The 18,911-nt window shown below is 52.1% G+C and overlaps 8 protein-coding genes across 8 annotated transcripts; 5 read left to right on the top strand and 3 right to left on the bottom strand.

The window, feature by feature from the left end:
- The first annotated feature begins 1,263 nt into the window (after positions 1 to 1,263).
- On the top strand, positions 1,264 to 4,750 carry BJX67DRAFT_308798 (putative importin beta-5 subunit). The gene has a single exon (XM_071027110.1). The coding sequence runs from the start codon at positions 1,466 to 1,468 to the stop codon at positions 4,577 to 4,579; it is 3,114 nt and encodes a 1,037-aa protein (XP_070881224.1). The 5' UTR covers positions 1,264 to 1,465; the 3' UTR covers positions 4,580 to 4,750.
- Positions 4,751 to 5,480: 730 nt separating this feature from the next.
- Positions 5,481 to 7,063, top strand: BJX67DRAFT_308814 (class I SAM-dependent methyltransferase). Its single transcript, XM_071027112.1, has 3 exons — positions 5,481 to 5,755; positions 5,941 to 6,657; positions 6,706 to 7,063. The coding sequence occupies exons 1-3, from the start codon at positions 5,717 to 5,719 to the stop codon at positions 6,952 to 6,954; spliced, it is 1,005 nt and encodes a 334-aa protein (XP_070881225.1). The 5' UTR covers positions 5,481 to 5,716; the 3' UTR covers positions 6,955 to 7,063.
- Positions 6,926 to 8,470, bottom strand: BJX67DRAFT_308808 (phytanoyl-CoA dioxygenase family protein). Its single transcript, XM_071027111.1, has one exon. The coding sequence runs from the start codon at positions 8,091 to 8,093 to the stop codon at positions 7,173 to 7,175; it is 921 nt and encodes a 306-aa protein (XP_070881226.1). The 5' UTR covers positions 8,094 to 8,470; the 3' UTR covers positions 6,926 to 7,172.
- A 765-nt stretch (positions 8,471 to 9,235) lies between these two features.
- Positions 9,236 to 11,053, top strand: BJX67DRAFT_366635 (uncharacterized protein). The gene is made up of 2 exons (XM_071030424.1): positions 9,236 to 9,667; positions 9,745 to 11,053. The coding sequence occupies exon 2, from the start codon at positions 9,855 to 9,857 to the stop codon at positions 10,509 to 10,511; it is 657 nt and encodes a 218-aa protein (XP_070881227.1). The 5' UTR covers positions 9,236 to 9,667; positions 9,745 to 9,854; the 3' UTR covers positions 10,512 to 11,053.
- A 138-nt stretch (positions 11,054 to 11,191) lies between these two features.
- On the top strand, positions 11,192 to 14,227 carry BJX67DRAFT_308848 (Het-C domain-containing protein). Its single transcript, XM_071027113.1, has 4 exons — positions 11,192 to 11,469; positions 11,535 to 11,682; positions 11,748 to 11,906; positions 11,963 to 14,227. Exons 1-4 carry the CDS (start codon positions 11,373 to 11,375, stop codon positions 13,971 to 13,973), a joined length of 2,415 nt encoding a protein of 804 aa, XP_070881228.1. The 5' UTR covers positions 11,192 to 11,372; the 3' UTR covers positions 13,974 to 14,227.
- On the bottom strand, positions 14,228 to 15,356 carry BJX67DRAFT_308849 (putative TRAF-like signal transducer). The gene has a single exon (XM_071027114.1). It carries the CDS (start codon positions 15,166 to 15,168, stop codon positions 14,482 to 14,484), a length of 687 nt encoding a protein of 228 aa, XP_070881229.1. The 5' UTR covers positions 15,169 to 15,356; the 3' UTR covers positions 14,228 to 14,481.
- A 956-nt stretch (positions 15,357 to 16,312) lies between these two features.
- BJX67DRAFT_308884 (syntaxin family protein) lies at positions 16,313 to 17,841 on the top strand. The gene has a single exon (XM_071027115.1). The coding sequence runs from the start codon at positions 16,712 to 16,714 to the stop codon at positions 17,525 to 17,527; it is 816 nt and encodes a 271-aa protein (XP_070881230.1). The 5' UTR covers positions 16,313 to 16,711; the 3' UTR covers positions 17,528 to 17,841.
- On the bottom strand, positions 17,770 to 18,911 carry BJX67DRAFT_366642 (uncharacterized protein). Its single transcript, XM_071030425.1, has 4 exons — positions 18,483 to 18,911; positions 18,281 to 18,428; positions 18,094 to 18,206; positions 17,770 to 18,022 (listed from the first exon to the last, which is right to left on the bottom strand). The coding sequence occupies exons 2-4, from the start codon at positions 18,399 to 18,401 to the stop codon at positions 17,933 to 17,935; spliced, it is 324 nt and encodes a 107-aa protein (XP_070881231.1). The 5' UTR covers positions 18,402 to 18,428; positions 18,483 to 18,911; the 3' UTR covers positions 17,770 to 17,932.

Raw genomic sequence — 18,911 nt, forward strand, 5'->3', positions numbered from 1 at the left:
AGTGGGAGGTCAGTAGTTGTCGGAGTGGGCAGCAGCGGTGGGCGAAAGATGAGGAGAGAGACAGACAGAGGAAAGGGCCGAGACAGTCGGGACCTTGACTCGGGCGCCGCAGGGAGGAGGGAGACGGAAACGAGGGAAAAAAAGGGAAGAGAAGGAAAGGGAGAGAGAAAGAGGAGCAGAAGGAGAGGGAGAGAAAGAGTGCGAGAGGCGGCTCTGGAGGGGAACTTGGGGAGGAACAACCATCCACTATCGTCGTCAGGTCCAAGAGTGGAAACCATGACCCAAGACGATGCATCCCCGTCACGTGGTCAGATCATGTGCAGATCAACAAACGTGTCCACCACTCTGCACCTGGACTCTGCACACGCTCGCCGGAAGGAGAGGAAGTCCATTGAATGGAGGTTGTTTTTAACTTCTACAGTTCAAAATAGACGTCGCTCCCTAGGTTCCAAGAGGGATAGTCTGGATAGGACCTCTTGAATGTCTCATCTCCGTCCGCGGCTTCAGCCAATTTCAAGGTTCGCCCAGCCAAAAGGCAAATCCTTCCACTTTTGACGACTCCACTTGGCTCCCCCTGCTGGTCTTGAACGGATCGCCAAATCATTATTTTGTGATCCTGCCCTCAGGCTGTTTCCACTTTTCCACCCCTGCAGAACCATGCTTTCGCCCAATGGCATTTTCTTTTGAAACAAGAGGAATTCAACCGCCTTCATCCCAGTGCCATACCGAGCTCCAGTGGCAAAGCTTCAGCCATTCCATCAACCCCAACGTTACTCAGGAAGCTTCGCCTGCTCGAATCGGCGTGCCGTCATTGGTCGCTCTGATATGTTGACCGATTCTCTTGAGGGGCGGATAGATCTGAACTCCACTGGCAGTGAAGTAACCAAGGCCAAAACAATAATATCTTGCTCTTATTTGTTTTCGTCAGGGGAATCCAGCAGGCCTCCTTTGCAGGTATGGAACTTCCCGTACTCTTTTTTCCTTCTGACACCAGGTGGTCCATGATCAAAACAGAGCACTGGCAGTTCGGTACTTTTTGTTCTGGTATCCACACCGGCATTGTCCAAGGGCTTAGTCATGCATTCAAGGAGAAGGGCATTTTGTTGAGAAAACATTGGTTTTCCCAAAAGTAGAGTGCAAATACTCTCTGATCTACCTCTCCCTCTGGGGCCGGGCAGGTGAGTGAGGATACCTTTGAAGAGCAAAAACGGTGCGGCCACGAGAGGAAAAGCTTTGGCGGGGACCCTCACCGCCTCCCACTGCCCCTCCTGACGCAACTGGACGCGGTGTTCTTCCGTCGCGTTGGGAGATACAATGCCGTGAGACTCAAGGTCCCCCCTCAACTAGAATTATTTTCCATTGGCCTCTTCGGCTAATCTCTCGTTATACCTTGTTGGATCATTCAATTCATTCTATCTGGAGTCGAAAACCGTTTGTCTGCAAGTATCGAGCCTCGTCTCCCAGGATGGAGCACGAACTCCTCACACTCTTAGCCGACACCCAGTCGCCGGCCGCCGACACCAGAAAGGCAGCTGAGCTCCAGCTAGGACGTCTCTACTCAAACGAAAACTTCCCTCTCTCGCTCGCTGCCATTGCCTCCCATGACTCTGTCCCTACCAACCTCCGCCAATCAGCCGTCTCAGTCCTTCGCACCTTCATCACCGCCGGATGGTCCCCAAATCTCGACGAGTTCAAAGGCCAAGTCCTAATTAGCGACACCAACAAGGTCCAAATTCGAAGCGTTCTCCTCGACCTGGCCACTGTAACGCCAGTGCCAGAGCGAAAGGTCAAGACTGCAGCCAGCTTTGCCGTTAGCAAGATCGCCAGCGCCGACTACCCCGACCAATGGCCCGAACTGCTCCCTGCTCTACTGCGCATCATTAATGACACCAATAGCACACCTGACACATTACATGGAGCGCTGAGGGTTCTCTTAGATCTGGTTGATACGGGTTTTAACGAGGAACAGTTCTTCAATGTCGCCCGGGATCTCGTCACGACTCTGTACAATGCTGCCACCAACGAGTCCAGAAAGCCAATGTTACGGGCGTTGGCCGTTTCTATCTTCCGCCAGTGCCTTGACACGCTTGAGATGGTGTTAGAGCAGCACAAGGCTGCTGTCAAGCAGTTCATGAACGAAGTTCTCAGTGGATGGTCACCATTCTTCATCGCGACCCTCAAGGCACCCTTGCCGCAGGCTCCCACCGAGCGAGAGGAGCCGAGTGACGCGGAGGTGCCTTCACAATGGAGAGGTATGATCGGACTAAAGCTACAGGTCGTCAAAACCCTCATGAAGATTCGCATGATTTTCCCAGGCCTCTTAGTCTCTCAGAGCCCTGTCTATTTCTCGACGATTTGGACGGAGCTATCGAATGTTCAGGCGAAATATCATGAATTCTTCATTGATGACGAGCGGCAGGGCAGACTCGTAGATGTCGATGGGCTCCCATATACCTTGGATCTCCTGGTTCTGGAAGAGTTGGATTTCATCCAGAGCCTCTTGAAGGCACCTCCTGTCAAAACAGAGCTGCAACAGCAGTTACATAACTCTGGGCAGTCTGCAACCACTGCCGGTTGGCTGCCGGAAATACTTCAACTGTCTAGTTCCTATGCTCAAATCACAGCTGAGGAAGAGGGTCTCTGGGATATTGATGTCAATCTCTTCCTTTCAGAAGAAACCTCAGTCACCGCAAATTATACTCCTCGCACATGCAGCGGAGATTTAGTGATTAAGCTTGGGGAGTGGTTAAGGGACTTGACGACACAGAGCCTTCTCGCGTTCCTGAATACCGTCTTCTCTGATTCTTCCTCTACTTGGAAGGCACGCGAGTCATCTCTCTTCATCCTGAATGCATTTCTGAGAGACTTGTACGAGGTTTCCCGGAGTATCTCTCCAGACTTGGCCAACGGCTTCGGAAACTTTATTCAATTCTCCATCCAGCAAGAACAGGAGCTATTAAGGGCACGAGCCTACCTCTTAGCTGGAGTCTTAGCACGGGTTGCTGGGGAGGGATTCCAGCCCGCATCGTACCTCGAGGCTACCTTGAAGGCAATCTCTGAGGATCAATCGGAAGTCGTCAAGGTGGCTTGCATTCGTGCCTTACAGGATTTACTGCCCTCGATGTCCACGAGCGTTACAGTTCCGCTCCAAACAACTGTTATCTCTGCTATCTCTGACTTCATCTCTGGTCGCGATCTTCGCGAATCATCGGACACTGACGACCTCAAGATCACACTAGCGGAGACCCTCCGTGACACCATTATGGTTAATCCGAGTGTAGTGCTGTCATCCACGGCCATCGATGTGCTGTTCAATATCGCCAGTAACGGGGCTACAAATTTTCAGTTAACTATGACCGTCACGGAGGCCTTTGAGGAAATAGTTGGCGAAATCTCTGCCCAAGGTTCTGAGTCCTTTGTCCTCCTCTGCGAAAAAGTCCTCCCCTCCATAAATGGAGCAATCGATGTTGGCAATCTAACACAGGAGAACGCACTGACCAACTTCGCTGCGGATCTCCTGCGGGCACTGACTGAGGGGGCCCTTGAGCCGTTGCCAGCAGGATTCGTCGAGACGGTCATGCCGAAGCTGACTCGACTACTACTCGATTCATCTGATGCTGAGCTTATCCGACCTGCCACAGAAGCCGTGAGGAACACTCTCGCGCATGATTTCAATCAATTTGTCTCATGGCGCGACCCCCAGAGTGGTAAAGAAGCGACTGAAGTTGCATTGGTCATCATAGACCGTCTTCTGGGCCCGTCGGTCGAAGACAACGCTGCTACGGAAGTCGGACAGCTTGCCGCTGAATTAGTTGAGAAAGCAGGGTCCGAAAAGCTTGGCCCCTACCTTCCTCAACTGCTTCACGCGGTCGCACGGCGCCTTGCCACTGCGGAAAAGGCTCAGTTCATCCAGAGTCTGATCCTCGTGTTTGCAAGATTGACTCTTATTAGCGCTCGGGAGGTTGTCGACTTTCTTGCACAGGTGGACATTGGCGGCCAGAGTGGATTGCCAATTGTAATTAGCAAGTGGCTGGAAAGCTCCGTTAACTTTGCCGGATACGACGAGATCAAGCAGAATATTATCGCGTTGGCGACCTTGTTCAATCTTGAAGACCCTCGACTTGCACAGGTTGAGGTCAAGGGAGACCTTATCATCCAAGACACTGGGCGTATCAAAACACGGTCTCAAGCTCGCAACAATCCCGACCGCTTCACCACCATCACAGCGCCCCTGAAAATCGTCAAGGTCCTCGTGGAAGAGTTGGCCGCTGCGTCGGGCAGCAGGGTCATGGATGCTGCCACGGCCGCAGCGGTGGAGGAAGAAGGCGGCGATGACGACGACGAGTGGGAAGATCTCCCTGACAACACTCTTGACCTAGGCCTGGGAGTTACCAAGCAGGAGCTGATGACGTTCGGCGAGGGTGGCACTGAAGGCGTTTTTGGAGTGCGCAGGCGAGACGACGAGACGCAGGCGTTTTTGTCGGAGTTCTTCAGGAACGCCTCGACGAAAGCCGAGTTCCAGCAGCTTTTTGCAGAGTTGACACCGGACGAGCAGGACAAGCTCCGCAGCCTGGGCTGATGTGGGCGCATTTCACGATTTTCATTGATTCACTGGCACGAATACATAATGATAGAGTACCCGCGAGTTGTCCTTAGATTCACGTCGAAATGTTCTTAAAAAAAGGCACCTTGCGTCATAAGATTGAGGCACGCAGACAGATAGTACAATACAAATTAAGGAAGCATTCATTCAATATTGGACAGTTTCTTGATGGAGGAAACAAGATGAGGAATAGCGCTCGGGCGACAGAGTGATCGAGCATGACCCATCCGAGCCTTGGGGTCCAGCATCAAACCTGAGTGAAACCTTCCAGTTTGCTCCAAGGAAGGAAACTCGTGAAAGCCCCGCGAAACTCCGAGATGGGCCGCATGCAGTCTGTCAGATTTGGACGGCCTCGTCTCAAGACGCGCCGACAGAGTGGGATCGACGACCAGCCTGGACCTCCTTGTCACAAAGGTCGGACACTTTTCTGTTGGCAGGCCAGTATCTTGCTGGACTGCACTCTGCCTAGCCTGGCTGGCACTTCTGCTTCAGCACCCGACGAAGTGGCCCAGGGCGCTGATCGAATGAACCTTGGAAGGCCCCGGGCCGTGCGGGGCTTTAACTTTGCAAGTCCCTCACGTTGCCATCCGCACAACGAAGCTGTGGAATCGAGAATGGAGACGAAGAAGTGTTTGATGTGATGATCAGACCAACTCGAGAGCGATCAACAGATGACGGATCGTATCTGGGACTCCGGACACTGGGCAGAGCGTGGACCATGGAAGAATGGGCTGGAGCGACGCTAAGGCTTTCCCACCACCACGGTCAGAATGACCCAATTCCTCTGCGCCGGGACCAGAACCCCTGTTCTTTTTCCTTTTTCCTTTCTTTTTCTGGATCTCCCTGCAGCAATTAATACATCCATCCTGGCGTTGGGAAGGTCGCATTGCCCATTGATGAGCCAGCGTGGAATCTTCTTCTTGACAAAGTGTGGCCAGAAGAGTAATTAAACCGTCCTGGCTGCTGTTCACTTCTGATCCTTCAACCCCTGGAAGATCCCAAGTTCTCCCCTCCTTCTTCTCCCTTCTTCTTCTCTCCTTCCTCCCAACCCGACAGTCTGGGTCCTGTCCTTCCCCTCGTCTTCTATGATCGGAGCTTCCACCCACTCGGAGCATGCCGCCGCCAAACTTCAATGAACATATTCAGGTGGACGTAAGTCGCTCTCTTTCGATTTGCTACGTAGTATCATTGCTTGTTGGTCCCGATGTCGTGCGACTTCTTCTTGCGCACTCTGTAAATGTTCTGTCACCGCGTCACCTACCATCCATCCCCCCCTCGTCCTCCAGAATCGCGACACTCCTTACCACCCCGCACCCCAATAACTAACATTCCGTCAGACGAGTGACGAAGATTCCCTCTACGATGCAGAGTCCGTAGTCGATTCCAATCTCTCGTTTGCTTCGTCCGTTCGGGATTATTACTACGAAAATGGCCGTCGGTATCACGCTTACCGGTACGGCCAGTATCCCATCCCCAATGACGAAGAGGAACAAGACCGCTTGGCCATCACCCACCACCTCTTCAAGCTCCTCACTGGAGGAGATCTGTACCGTTCCCCTCTCAGCCAACAAGGCCCCCCAAAGCGAATTCTTGACATCGGCACGGGTACCGGTACGTGGGCCCTCGAGATGGCTGAAGAGTTCCAAGACGCTGAAATCGTGGGCACCGACCTGAGCCCCATCCAGCCAAACTTCTCACCACCCAATTGCACGTTTATCATTGACGATGCTGAGAGTGACTGGGCGTTCACGAAAGACGAAGCCTTTGACTTCATTCACGCCCGGTGCATGGGCGGTGGCATCGCCGACTGGAGCCGTCTCCTCCGCCAAGCGTATAACCATCTCAAACCCGGAGGTTGGGTCGAGTTCCAGGAGTACGAAGCCAGAGTACGTTCGGAAGACGGTACACACGTAAAGGCACCATTGCTTTTAGACTTGAGTGCACGACTGGAAGAGGCAAGTAGCAAGTTCGGGAAGCGGATGAACATTGCGCCTTCGCTTTCTGGGTGGCTAGAGGAGGCCGGATTCACTAATGTTACCGCGGATATTTACAAGGTTGGTCATCGCTCTTGCTAGGAAATTGCAGCCACTTACTCGCCGCAGTGTCCGGTAGGCTCGTGGCCCAAGAGCCCACGTCTCAAAGAGATCGGTCGTGTCGGCAAGGTGTCGTTAATCGAGGCGATTGAGCCATACTCGCTGGCTCTGTTCACTCGGGTGCTTGGCTGGACCTACGAAAAGGCACAAGCATATGTGGACAATTGTCGGCAGGAGGTGATGAATACCTCTTGCCATGCATATGTGCTATTTTTTTACGTTTATGCCCAACGGCCGCTGGATGACTCACGAGTATGAAGACTTTGACTTATGCATTAGACTCCTCATGACCTTTTGCTTTCTGATCTTAGCGAGGCCTCTTCTAGATACCCTGTCTTTCTGAAAGGAAAAACGAGAGAGAGGGCAGGCAATATCATTATTTCCGGTGTCATCCATGCCGAGGGTTCCCCGCGCATGTACATAGAGACAAACTGGACCACCATTCTCGTCTGCGATTAGCTATTCAGTCCCGATATTCATCCCTTCAACGAATAACCCACGTCCTCTCCAGTCCCCATAGCCACCAAATTCGCTCTCATCCTCTCTGCCCTCTCCCCAATCCCAAACGCCGCATCTCCCCGCTGCACCCATGCCCCGACCCCATGCTGAAGCACGGCTGTCGCCCTCACCTTGCTCTTCCCATCCCCCTTCAACCCAATACTCCCATGCAACGTCAGCCTCGACTCCTCCCCACCCTCCTCCTTCGCCCGATAAACCCCGCGATGCAAAATATTACTATCATAAAACACCGCATCCCCGGGTTTCAACTCCACAACCAGCTGCCCCGGTAAATAGGCCTCGTAGGGCTCCGCATTCCGCTCCGTCTCCGTCCGCACCCGTCGATGCGAACCGGGGATAACGATCAGCGACCGATCCTCGCAAAGCGCAAGGTTATACTGCGCATGAGACTGTTGACCCCCCGGGCTCTTAGCCGCGAGGAGCCTCTCTTCTTCGTCGGCAGATACGTCCCAGGGGATATCGTCTCGGTGCCAGCGGAGTTCGAAATCCTTGACTTCCGGCGCAACCAGCAAATTGAATAGCTCCATGACCAGGCTCTCATCGGGTGTTCTGTCACCCTCAACACCCATCAACTCCTCTGCAACACTCAGCACCTTCTCCGAGAAATAAAGGCCCGCAAATTCCGCTCTCCCCGGCATATCCGGGTGAAGCAGGTGCTGGACACCCCATATCCCCCCCTCCGCCGCGGGCGGCGGGGTAGACGGCCAGGGCGGGAATTGTTTGGGGACGGTCCGGAAGTGAGGCCAGGAGCCTGTTCGGGCGAGATTTGTGGCTGTTGTTGCGATTGCGCGGAGCGAGGATACCTCGGTGTCGGAGAGGATGGAGGGGATAACGACGAAGCCGTTCTTCTGGAGGGTTGAGCGGTAAGATTCGGGCATTCTGAAGTTGGCGGTGTGACGCTGGTTGATTCGCTTGTGTTGTTTTGCGGGTGTGCGAGAGTATTCGTGTGTTGTCTCTGGGTGTTGAGTGAGGGAGGGAGGGGGAGGATGCTATATGTATCGCATGGATTATGGATGGGCTTGACTTGATGCTACGGTTACTGCATTGGATCGGATATGCGACCCCAGGTTGAAGAGATGATCATCAAGATGAAGTACATAATCGATACTACAGCTGTCTGCTACCTTCAGTTACCCCGCGCAGAGATAGCAGGTGGGACCGAGAATGACGTCGAGAGCGAGGCACTTGGAAGCAAAGAATAACTATCTATACCTACCTTACAGCCTATGACTCCAAATCAAATGACATAGAGACCTCTAAACCTTACTCTTGACCCTCTAAGTTATTCTAGCCCTACTTGCTGTCTATTCTCTCTTACCACAAACAAGACTAACCTCCGAGCAACCCACATGGCGTGTCGCCTGCCCGGGGCTTCCTTAGGACATTCCGAGACTGCCCGACACTACAGTTTTCCCCGGGGGGTCAGAAAGAGGATCAATTCAGGAACGTATTTTAATATATTTTAATGACTCGTAAACCACGAGAAAAGAGGGTAGACGCAGAGCGATTGTTGGGACCACGGATTTCTCCTGCGATATGAACACCTACTGCCGTATGTTGTATCAGCTTCCCTATTATTATCCAATGGTGGGAAACGGCATGCTTCCCAAGAAATTGTTCCCATGCAACAATATTTTCATTAAAGTTTCCAGTCTGCTTTCTCCCTGGCAAGATTTGAAAGACGGCTTATGGCCTTACATACCGAGTACATTCAAGCAGAGTAAGGGACACGAGGCACAATTTACAAGGAATAAATCTCCCCAACAGTTACTCAGAAGAGCCTCACCCTGCCCAAACTCCCTGCCTTTTGGTCACCCATGTGTATTTCCAAGTGGGGACGAACAGATTGCTGGGCAGCAAACTAGCAGTGGAGCAGTAGTCGGAGTAATTCCCGGCCCATATGGCAAGCTGTAAAAAATGCATTAAGAACCTTCAGTAGTTGTTTAAAACCCTTCCGCAGCAATCCGTTTCTCCTCTATAGGGTAGGGGAATTGATTCATGGCACATATTCCTACGCCTTTGTTGATGGCTCTAAGGCTTCCTGGCTCTCATTGAGCATAGACGCTGAGATTGACCAAGGTTTCAGACTCCTCGCTGAGCGCGGAGATTGAAGTTAAGAACGCCCTTGAGATGTTGGGAGTCACGATCTGGTTTTTAACCCAATGAGAGATATTTACAGAACCAGGCTACGCTGACAACCATCGGCATACACAAAGTCCCCAGACATGGCCTCAAGAGCAAGTTCTACCTCTGAATTGCCCCGTTGAACCAGCGTCCATTCCCCTGCATCCCACTCTGGTGGTAGAGAACCGGCCTGGCTCCAGGCTAGGTAGTTATCAGTAGCTGGGAAGGTCTCTGTGTTTCGATAGCTTCTGCTGAAGTTGATGTCCTGTGGATTGCCAGTCTCGCGTTGTTTTGACAGCAAGTGACCAAACATGAGCCATTTTCCCTTCTTGTATGTGTTAGCTTCTTCCTCTCCTCGCCATATTGAGTTATCTCTGCACCCAAAAGAAAGAAACACAATCTCACATTGACATTTCTTCGAATATCTAACCATTCCAACCTGAACTACCATATAGTTGAGAAAATGCCGACTTTCAAGGTACCAAAAAGGGAAGATCGATGGCGCTGGCTGGCAAATGCCTACTTGTTTCTCAGAGCTCCCAAAAGGGTACGCAGGCCATAGGTCCGCGTCAAAAATGACGGTCCAGCAATTCCTCGTCATGAGGACGCTAAGTTCGCCAAGGTCGTGGAACTCCTTCAACCCAGATGATTACGGGCTTGGGGAGCGTTATGAGAGAGCCCAGCAGCATCTTGTGGTCTCTGGAGCCTTTAGAAGCTTTCTCGATTCCATTACAAATGAAATTATCAAACCAATTGGAGTTTTCGAAGGTCTTCGGAGCCAACAAAAAGAATTCCAGTCGCGGGACCTGCAAACGAAATATCTCCGGTCTGATAAAACACCAGTCAATGCCTTCATGATTAACTTTGGTTTGGCCATATCCAGGGTTGATCCAGCTCCAACGTCTGTGTGGAGACATTCAAAAATTTCCTTGAAGGCTAATTTTGGAAGGGTTGTTGGAGAGACGGATGACAGGGGGTTTACCGCTGTCACAGACGGACAACTCCAGGACATTTCAACAGGAAGGATCAAGGCTTTGGTGGAGTGTAAAGCCAGGAATCGTCGGTATGCCGAACCTGCAGTGGAAATGCAGGAGACTGGGTTAATCGTGGCGTGGATACGCGAATGCCCAGGCGATCAGCAGTACGCTCCCAACTCATGTTTCAAGAATTAGAAGCTAACAGAATGGAAGACTGTTTTAGTGTCACAAGATGGTGATGAGTTTTATGTCACCTTTGCAGCTTTTGACCCAGGCTGGTTAACATATATCCAACAAAACCGTCTGGATTCCCCTGGGTTCATGTACCTCCACCGGTATGGCCCGTTCCGTCTTGACCGCGTCAACGAAATGATGGAATTCTCAACCATCATCCTTGCACTTGGCCTCGAGCCACCCACCGATGAGGACGAAACAACATGGGAATAGGAATGATCGATTGCTCCCGACAATGAGAAGGAGATTGTGGGGGAAGGTGGGCTATATTGGCACTCAAAGTATTGAACAATCGTAAGCTTGGAGGTCGATATGAAGAAGGATGTCGGTCAACTAAAGAAAAGAGAAACACAATCATGATGGTGGCTTGCTCATCAATCTACTAGTTGTTAGGAGGATGCTGAACTAGGGCACGGGAAGTTGCACGCTCGACACTCGTTGGACGGGGCTCTTGTGGATTCAGACCCAAAATGACTCCAGTTTTGAGCCTATAGTCATGTGACAGTTTTTTTTCCGGCCAATAAAAAAACAGAACACTTTGCCAAAGCCCAGATGCGTTCTTCAAAGGTCACGTGATCTAAATAAAGGCTGATGATCACTCGCAACGAGTCGAAGAGTAATTCCTCGGTAATTTTTCCAATGATACTTGTTCCCCATTCGCGTAGGGCTGGATGGGGTGCTGATCATCTGAGGTCATCCCCAACCGTTGTGTGAGAAAGTTCAGCTTTCTTCGTTCGAACTCTTTCTCTCGGTTTTCCCTCCTCCTGCCCCGCGATCTCTCCAGATAAACCCGTCGCATTCAACACCGACGAAACCTCGACCATGGCCCCTCGCATGAGTTTGGGTCTGAGTACCCTGCTCGCTCTGGGGCTTGTATTGCTTCTCCTCCCCTGGCAAGCTCACGCATTTGGCGCCGGAAGTAAGATAACCCCCCCTCCCCCTTCCCCCCGCCGGGCTCCTAAGAACAATTATCTAACAATCCAGACATCGCGTCGATCTCCAAGGTCGAAGGAAAGAACTGGCGCCATGGCGATATCGAAGATATGCTCAAGACAATTGCCTTTATTAAGGGTCACAAGTGGACTTCTAACATGGTCAAGCGGGTTTACTTTGGGAATTGGCTGAGAGACTAGTGGGTTCCCCTGGCCGGTCGTGTTCATTGCGCTTTCACATGGAAACTGACGGTAAACTTGGCAGCTCCCAAGCTATGGACGTCGGTACCCTGAAGAGTCTCCCCGCCGATACCATCCGCATCCTTGTTTGGATCCTTTCGTTTTTGTCCTTCGGCTATGCTACGGCGGAGTTTGAGGTGACGGCCGAGCGGCTTGGGGTTTATCGTCCGGAGGAGCATATTGAGTCTGTACCCATTGTTTTCCTCTCCCTCGCAATTCCGAATTGACGACTTGTGCTAGCAACCCCAAAGACTATGCCGATAACGATGATGCTCGCAAGTTTGACGAACGCCTTCGGGGCCCCATCCGTCAGATCGAACTCGAAATAGATCCAGACACTGGGATGAAGAACTATATCGCTAACGAGAGGGGAGACTGGGCAACGAGTACGGCGTACATCAAGTACAGCTTGGCTCGTAGCATTCATTACGGAAGATTATACACCAGCGGTGGGCACCGCAAAGGCAATGAGGAGGATCTCTTCGAGGCACTTCGCTGCCTAGGTCAGGGTCTCCATACACTCGAGGATTTCGCGGCCCACACGAACTACTGCGAGCTTGCGCTTCGAGAGATGGGGTTCCGTAACGTCTTCCCACACACGGGTACCTCTACCCAGATGAATATCCGCGGCCATCATGTCTACCCGCTTGTGACGGGAACTTTTGGCATGGTTGATTTCTTCCACTCCGTGCTCGGCGAGGCTACAGACCATTTCACCCAGTCAGAGATCAACGAAATGGATAATGCGCTCGGAGACGCTCAGTCAAGCTCATCAGCGAACTCCCTCAGCTCTCTAACCGGACTTTTGGGTAAGATTCCGGGGTGCAGCGACTTAGTCGCTGAGGCGGAGGCACTCAAGCGTCGCTCGGATGCCCAGCAGTCCGCCAATGTTCATAGCGGTTCCCATACAGGATACGCGGCTCGAGAATTCACTCGGGCATTCAACGATGACTCGGAGCGCAGCCGCGGTGGCTACGAGCAAAGTAGGGCAAGCGCACCCTCCAACACCAACCCCAGCAAGCCCACCGGGTTGCCCGGAATGCCTGACTTTAATCCGGCGGAAACCATCGCTAAGATCTACCCCATTCTGGAATTTCGTGATAAGGTGGTCCGAAAAATCTCGTCTATCATCGAGAAGATTCCCGGACTGGAGGCACTAGTCGAGAAGATTACCGAGACGCTGACTATCTTCATCATGTCGCTGCTTGCACCGTTCATCCGACCGATTATCAACGCCGCTTCGCAGTCTCTTCAAACCGGATCTGCTGGCGTGATTGATGCATCCGGAAAACACCAGTTCGAGCCGTGGACCAACCCGCATTGCACTGATCCTACACACTCCATGCTCTCCAAGGATCACTTTACTAACATCCTTAACGAGCCTGCTGGTCATGTCGCTTCCGCCATTCTCAAGTACGTGACGCCTCGCGTGCTCCATGCCTGGGAGAACATCAATACTCCGGAGCAACAGGTGCTACACGATGTTCTCCAGGTCTTCCACCACCCTGCTCTTCGAAACATGCATAATGAAGCCCACCGCACCATGTTTGAAGCTGTTCAATCCTGGGTGCATGCAATGCCCGACCGCGGGGCCAGGCTCAACGACGTTCTCAGCGCAGAAGGGGTCAGGACAGGAAAGAACAATAACGGCGAAGTCGGCCATTCACATTCGCACGGCGGCTTCCCGGCATTGGGAGGTGCTGCACATGGAGCTGCTCACGGCCAGAGCCACGGCCATAGCTACGCTACTCAACATCACAACCAACACCCCGCGCACCACACTTCACACTCCCAATCCCACCAACAGCACCAGCAAACCTCCGGCCCGCAGCTCCCCTGGGAAAAGCTCTCTGATCAACTCAATGCTCTTCCCATCCCCGGCATGTCAAATATCAACAAACTCAGCAGTAAACTTTCCGGTTTCGGTCTCGGTGGGCCAACGAGGGATGAGAACGACGATAGGCCTTCTCAACCACCGTCGTCACTCCACTCCTCCCATACCCCGCCTCCCCACCATCAATCCGGCGGAGGCTACGGGACTCAATCCTACGATGCATACAGTCAGCCTCCTCAGCAAGGATATGGACATACTCAGCCCGGGTATAGCCATCAACCTCAGGGGTACGGCCAGGACTACAGTCACGGTCACAATCAGCACCACCAATACCAGTATCAACACCAATACCAGGGCCATGGACATGGCCAGCACGAACATGGATATGGCTATGGGCATGGAGGTTCACAGTACTAGTAAACATCCGGTTAGTTGATGGGACGGAACGCGTTAAACTTCAACGATATGCTGCGGTTATGATTACAATATTATGAAGAGACGGATCGAGTATGAGTATGAGGATGAGGATGAGTATGAAGATGAATCGAGAACAGTGTGGTACGGTCTAATGCACGAATAGATGGGGCGGTGGGTTTATACTTCGGTCTAGCTTTAGGCTTTCAAGCTCTTCATTTTTAGTTGAATGGAGTTATGCGGGGTGAGTAGCTGTGCAGGTCAAAGTGATTATTAGACTCAACAGAGCAGACCAGCAGCAAGAATAGGCGAAGGATGCGAAAGAGGTATCATTTCATAGCCGTAAATAACGGGTCTGCCAGCGCTATCCCCCGGCACTTGACCTACCTCAACCGAGTGAACTCCAGCCTTTATCAACTGATTCTATATGTTATTAATTAATTCATTACTCATCCCTTCCCCAACTCCCGCCAAGTCTAACAAACCGATATAAAAACGGAGGGGAATAATATCAGAGCTTCGTCCCCTCCCTCCCCGTATCACTTAACCTCCTTGACCTCAGCAACCCCGATGCACTCGCGCCTGCCCCTAGCCTCTCATCACCTGGCGGGCTTCGAGCTCCAGCCGCAGTTCCAGATGTAGTTGCAGCGGCACGCTGTCCCTGATGTAACCGGGGATTCATGAGCCACTGCACCTGCATCCGGACACTGTTCACAGCGGCATTTGTATGCGCCATGTCTTCCTTTAACCGAAGACACTCGTTCATGATTGCCATGCTAGCGCGGGCGTCTAGATCTGTGATTGCGTGAGAGAGCTGGGTGACTTCTTCGCGAAGGGATTCGTGGAGGGAGAGGAGGTAGGTTGTTGCGTTTGAGAGCGGGGTGGATGCGTCGTCGGTGGTTGTATTTGTGGGAGGTCGGGTATGGGTATGTGAGCGGGAGGCTGGGTCGGAGGATGATGATGCTTCAGGGGTATCATTGGTAATGGCATTATGATGTGCAGAGAAGGCACGAGACGACTCAACGAGTGTCGAGCGGATAGAGGAGAGTCCGTCCTCGAATATCTCGTTGCGTTGCTGGAGGTGGCGGACTGTGAGTTCCATGGAGTCGAGGCGGGCGTTCTGGGCTTCGAAGTAGGATCCCATGGCGATGAGGGGACAGCTTTGCTCGTGCGTCCCTAGCTCCGCGCGCTTCATCATGACGGGACAGCCATATTTGGATGCGGCGCAGTGGTGGATTGCCTCGGGGCAGGCGTCAATGTGTTCTCGAAGGGCTTTTCGGAGGATGGCCACCTGGCAATCAGGACAGGTTGTCTCGAGGATTGGGCAGAGCTCTTTTATGTGTTCCTACGTGGAGAAGATAAGTTAGCATTCAACTGAGGATAGTGCAGGGATGGGAAAATGAAGACAAAATGTACCTCATAGTCTTGCTCCATGATATCTTCCTCGCAGCGAAGACATTTATGTAACTCATGCAGGCACTTATTCTCCGGGCTGAGATCCTTCTTCCGAGTCTTCTCATTACAAGAGGGGCTAGGGCAGTCCATCAACTTAAACACACAATACTTGTCCGCATGGGACTGGATATGGCCCCTCGGAACAATCTCTTTGCAACCCTCAGTCGAGTATGGACACCGCACGGGAATCTCATCGCACATATTTGTCAAGAGCCGCGGGACATTCAGGTAGACATCCCTTGTCGGGGTTCGGCACGTAGGACAGGTGAAGTCGTCTCGGCCAGAGGTGAAGCTCCTAATCGCAGAATTCAAGCATGATTGGCAAAATACGTGATCGCATTCAAGGCGTACGGGTCGGATAAATGGACAGTGACAAATCGGACACATAAGGTGGTCGTCATAGCTGGAGAGGTACTCCAGTGCGCGCAGATCAACGACTTCGTCCTGCTCGCCACTTGCCTCCACGGCGAGGAACTGGTCAAGCTTCATGCCTGGAACGAGGAAGGCACCGCTTCCAAGGCAGAATTAGATCAGGTCAACAATGGCTTCCCCTGTGAACAGGGGAGGTATGTGTTTCAAGGGATCGTCGCCTGTGGTATGGTATGGAGAGCAAGATAGCAATAGCTCCAAGCGACAACGCATGAGGGTTACACGGTGACTGAAGTCGAGGGAAGGAGAAGGAGCGACTCGGCGGACCAGCGTGCAGCGGCGATATCTGAGGAAGGCGAAGGGTCTGGGTGAGCGGAAATCGTTCGGGACAGTGGATGTGGAAGCGGTCCTTCAGGTTGCGGGGAGGTGAATCCGTCCAGAAGACGGAATGGAGAAGCGGGCAGCTCAGGCGGCCTTCCGAGCCTTGAACAGAGGGGAACTCAGCGAATAACGTTTCTTGGATCAAGAGAAGGAATGAGAGCCCCTTCCCGTCCTGTTTCCGAATATTATTCTGACAGTAAGACGGTACACCGGATCCGCCTCACAGGTCGTTGACCACGCCTTGCGCCATCAGCAAGCACAATGAACAGCACGTTGGCGGTCTGAATAGATGGAAAGAAATAGTCGACAGATGAACTCTGGACTCAACAATATCCCGCTCCTCGCGCTTTTCGCATTCCTGATATCAACCCGCGGCCCATCCTCCGCTTGCGATCCTAGCGCTGCTTCTCCTCTCTGCAGTCGCCAAGTGCATCATCCATCCTCCAACTTACAACCCCCGTCATCATCTTCCCCCCTCCTCTTCCCAACAAAGACCGGCCATCGCCCCTGATACCATCTACCTCTGCCGCCTCAAAATGCCAAATCCATCACAGCTCTTTCTCCTCGCCGATCACATCAAACTCTCGCTCCTAGAGCGCCAACGAGCCATCTCGCTGAATCTCGAACCCAACAGTCAAGATGGGGAGATCTCCCGTTCCCTCGAATCCCTCCGAGAAGGTATCGAGAGCGTCGAATCCGAAGTCACACGGCTAGAAGCATCCAATGATGAAGGGGCCTCCGATCTCAAAGACCAGCTTGTGCACATCCGGTCGCAGTACAGCGACCTATCGTCGCAATTCCGCGGTCCCAATGCGGAAGCGAGTTCAGCCCCAACGGGCCCATCACCTACGGGATCAAAAACACCACAATTTACGAACGTCAAGAATTCCTCTCCCGATCTCAAACAGCCTGTTCCGCAGCATCCGTCGTCGAAGTCCGTTCGGTTTATGGATGATTCCGCTGCCGCGGAGGACGACCTGAATCGTCGGAATCTGTTCCAGCCGTATCGCGACTCGCCGTCCCCGGACCGTGTGGATACTTCTGGTATGTCAAATCAGCAAGTTTACGATCATCACGAGCAGGTCATGCGAGATCAGGATGAGCAGCTAGATCGGCTGGGCGAGTCAATCGGGCGACAACACCAGCTGAGTATCCAGATTGGGGATGAGCTCGATGGCCATGTTGTGCTATTAGATGAGATGGACGGCACCGCGGACCGGCACCAGAGCAGGCTAAATAATGCCAGGCGGCGAGTTGACAAGATTAGAAGAAAGGCCGGAGAGAACTGGAGTATGATGACCATCATCGGGCTGATTATCGTCCTGGTCATCCTGATCGTCCTTTTGAAATGAGAGGGTGTTGTGGTCTAGAATATAAGACCGTTTGGCTTTTTCTTTATTTCTCATGCCGCAGTATTTACAGTGTTGGCGGCGCGATGGCGTTAGTTTTCAAGTTTCATATCTGCCCTGGGCTAGAGTCACCAGGTACCAGTTGATCAATCACTCCTTGAATTATGACACGGCGTTCAAATGGGATTATCCTTTTATAGTCGACTGATATCAAGATAATACAGCTCTCATACTCGAGAAGAGTATCCACACCTAGAAACAGTATTTTCTACGCAGCAAAACAGCACCTATCGCTCAATTAAGCGTTGAATTAAGAGTCCACTGCTAGTGGATAGCACAATCTCCCCCAAACCCATCATGGACTGGAGAACAACAGAAAGAAACCCGGAACGACAGCAGATACCAGATCTACCTCTTCTTACTTAGTTCATTCTTCGTCCGATCTTGCAAGTCAATGAAGCTCTCCTTATCCTCGATCTCTCCTCGATCCGCCTTGACCTGCATCAACAGTTTGAATTAGCACTCCATCAGAAATTCCATAGGATCAGAGACCTAAAGGGCAAACGTACCGAAGCCTCACTGTTACTAGCAAGGTTCTGATTCCACTTCCCCTTTCCCTCCTTGTGCCGCTTTATCTGGGCCTGTTTCTCCTCTTCGTAGATATTGTTGAGTTCATCGCGGCCTAAAGATTCGAGGTAGGAGGTTAGTATCGTCCTCCTCCTTGGTGTCCAGACTGAATGAGAAGCGCGTGCGTACTTTGGTCTCCCTCCTTCAGGCCTGACCGGACGGCTGATGTATGGAATGCTGAGGCGGCACTGGGGTAAGTCTGTCTCAAAGACAGGCGGCTGGTTGCGCGGACGGATATGAGAAAGGACATTCTGGTTCTTAGGTTTTTCTTCGGGTTCTAGCATCGTCAGTACTCTGCCTCTCATTTATAGAGCGGCGATGACGATTTCACCTATGACTGAATCCAAACAAGGTCGCGCGAATGGGGACACATATATCCTAGGTGTTATTTCCCCCCAGACGAATATTCGCACAGACAGGTAAATTTAAACGGCCAGATTGCTCCAACGCCTTGCCGATGAGTGAGCCCCTCCACCGCCTGGCGTCATTCTCTCCAGTTTATATGGCCAACCACCGATGCTGGATTTGAGGATGTTCAGTGTGACGTCATGGATACTCAATCACCCTCGCAGCGCATTCCTGCCAACTGCCCTGGACGACCAGGTAGCCAAGGTACTAGGTTCCGGAGCAATGGATTGGTAACCAATTTATTTCCGCGGGGGGGTGGTGTATTTCGACTTTGGGAGGAGGGTATTTAAGTGAGAAAGTTTGGCTCGAGGTCTAAAATGCAAAACTGGACTGGAGAGATCATTGAAGATGG

Source organism: Aspergillus lucknowensis, assembly GCF_044049455.1.
Source record: "Aspergillus lucknowensis strain CBS 449.75 chromosome Unknown BJX67scaffold_70, whole genome shotgun sequence".
Classification (NCBI taxonomy): domain Eukaryota; kingdom Fungi; phylum Ascomycota; class Eurotiomycetes; order Eurotiales; family Aspergillaceae; genus Aspergillus; species Aspergillus lucknowensis.

What these genes read in the sequence shown, in the direction of transcription:
- BJX67DRAFT_308798 (XM_071027110.1), top strand. Translation starts at nt 1,466, where the DNA reads ATGGAGCACGAACTCCTCACACTCTTAGCCGACACCCAGTCGCCGGCC.
- BJX67DRAFT_308814 (XM_071027112.1), top strand. Translation starts at nt 5,717, where the DNA reads ATGCCGCCGCCAAACTTCAATGAACATATTCAGGTGGAC. An exon ending in ATGAACATATTCAGGTGGAC is followed by an intron (nt 5,756 to 5,940) that starts GTAAGTCGCTCT and finishes ACATTCCGTCAG; the next exon opens with ACGAGTGACGAAGATTCCCT. An exon ending in TTACCGCGGATATTTACAAG is followed by an intron (nt 6,658 to 6,705) that starts GTTGGTCATCGC and finishes TACTCGCCGCAG; the next exon opens with TGTCCGGTAGGCTCGTGGCC.
- BJX67DRAFT_308808 (XM_071027111.1), bottom strand. Translation starts at nt 8,093, where the DNA reads ATGCCCGAATCTTACCGCTCAACCCTCCAGAAGAACGGCTTCGTCGTT.
- BJX67DRAFT_366635 (XM_071030424.1), top strand. Translation starts at nt 9,855, where the DNA reads ATGCCTACTTGTTTCTCAGAGCTCCCAAAAGGGTACGCAGGCCATAGG.
- BJX67DRAFT_308848 (XM_071027113.1), top strand. Translation starts at nt 11,373, where the DNA reads ATGGCCCCTCGCATGAGTTTGGGTCTGAGTACCCTGCTCGCTCTGGGG. An exon ending in TCACGCATTTGGCGCCGGAA is followed by an intron (nt 11,470 to 11,534) that starts GTAAGATAACCC and finishes CTAACAATCCAG; the next exon opens with ACATCGCGTCGATCTCCAAG. An exon ending in CGTCCGGAGGAGCATATTGA is followed by an intron (nt 11,907 to 11,962) that starts GTCTGTACCCAT and finishes GACTTGTGCTAG; the next exon opens with CAACCCCAAAGACTATGCCG.
- BJX67DRAFT_308849 (XM_071027114.1), bottom strand. Translation starts at nt 15,168, where the DNA reads ATGATGAAGCGCGCGGAGCTAGGGACGCACGAGCAAAGCTGTCCCCTC.
- BJX67DRAFT_308884 (XM_071027115.1), top strand. Translation starts at nt 16,712, where the DNA reads ATGCCAAATCCATCACAGCTCTTTCTCCTCGCCGATCACATCAAACTC.
- BJX67DRAFT_366642 (XM_071030425.1), bottom strand. Translation starts at nt 18,401, where the DNA reads ATGTCCTTTCTCATATCCGTCCGCGCAACCAGCCGCCTGTCTTTGAGA. An exon ending in CCTGAAGGAGGGAGACCAAA is followed by an intron (nt 18,207 to 18,280) that starts GTACGCACGCGC and finishes TCGAATCTTTAG; the next exon opens with GCCGCGATGAACTCAACAAT. An exon ending in CTAGTAACAGTGAGGCTTCG is followed by an intron (nt 18,023 to 18,093) that starts GTACGTTTGCCC and finishes CTGTTGATGCAG; the next exon opens with GTCAAGGCGGATCGAGGAGA.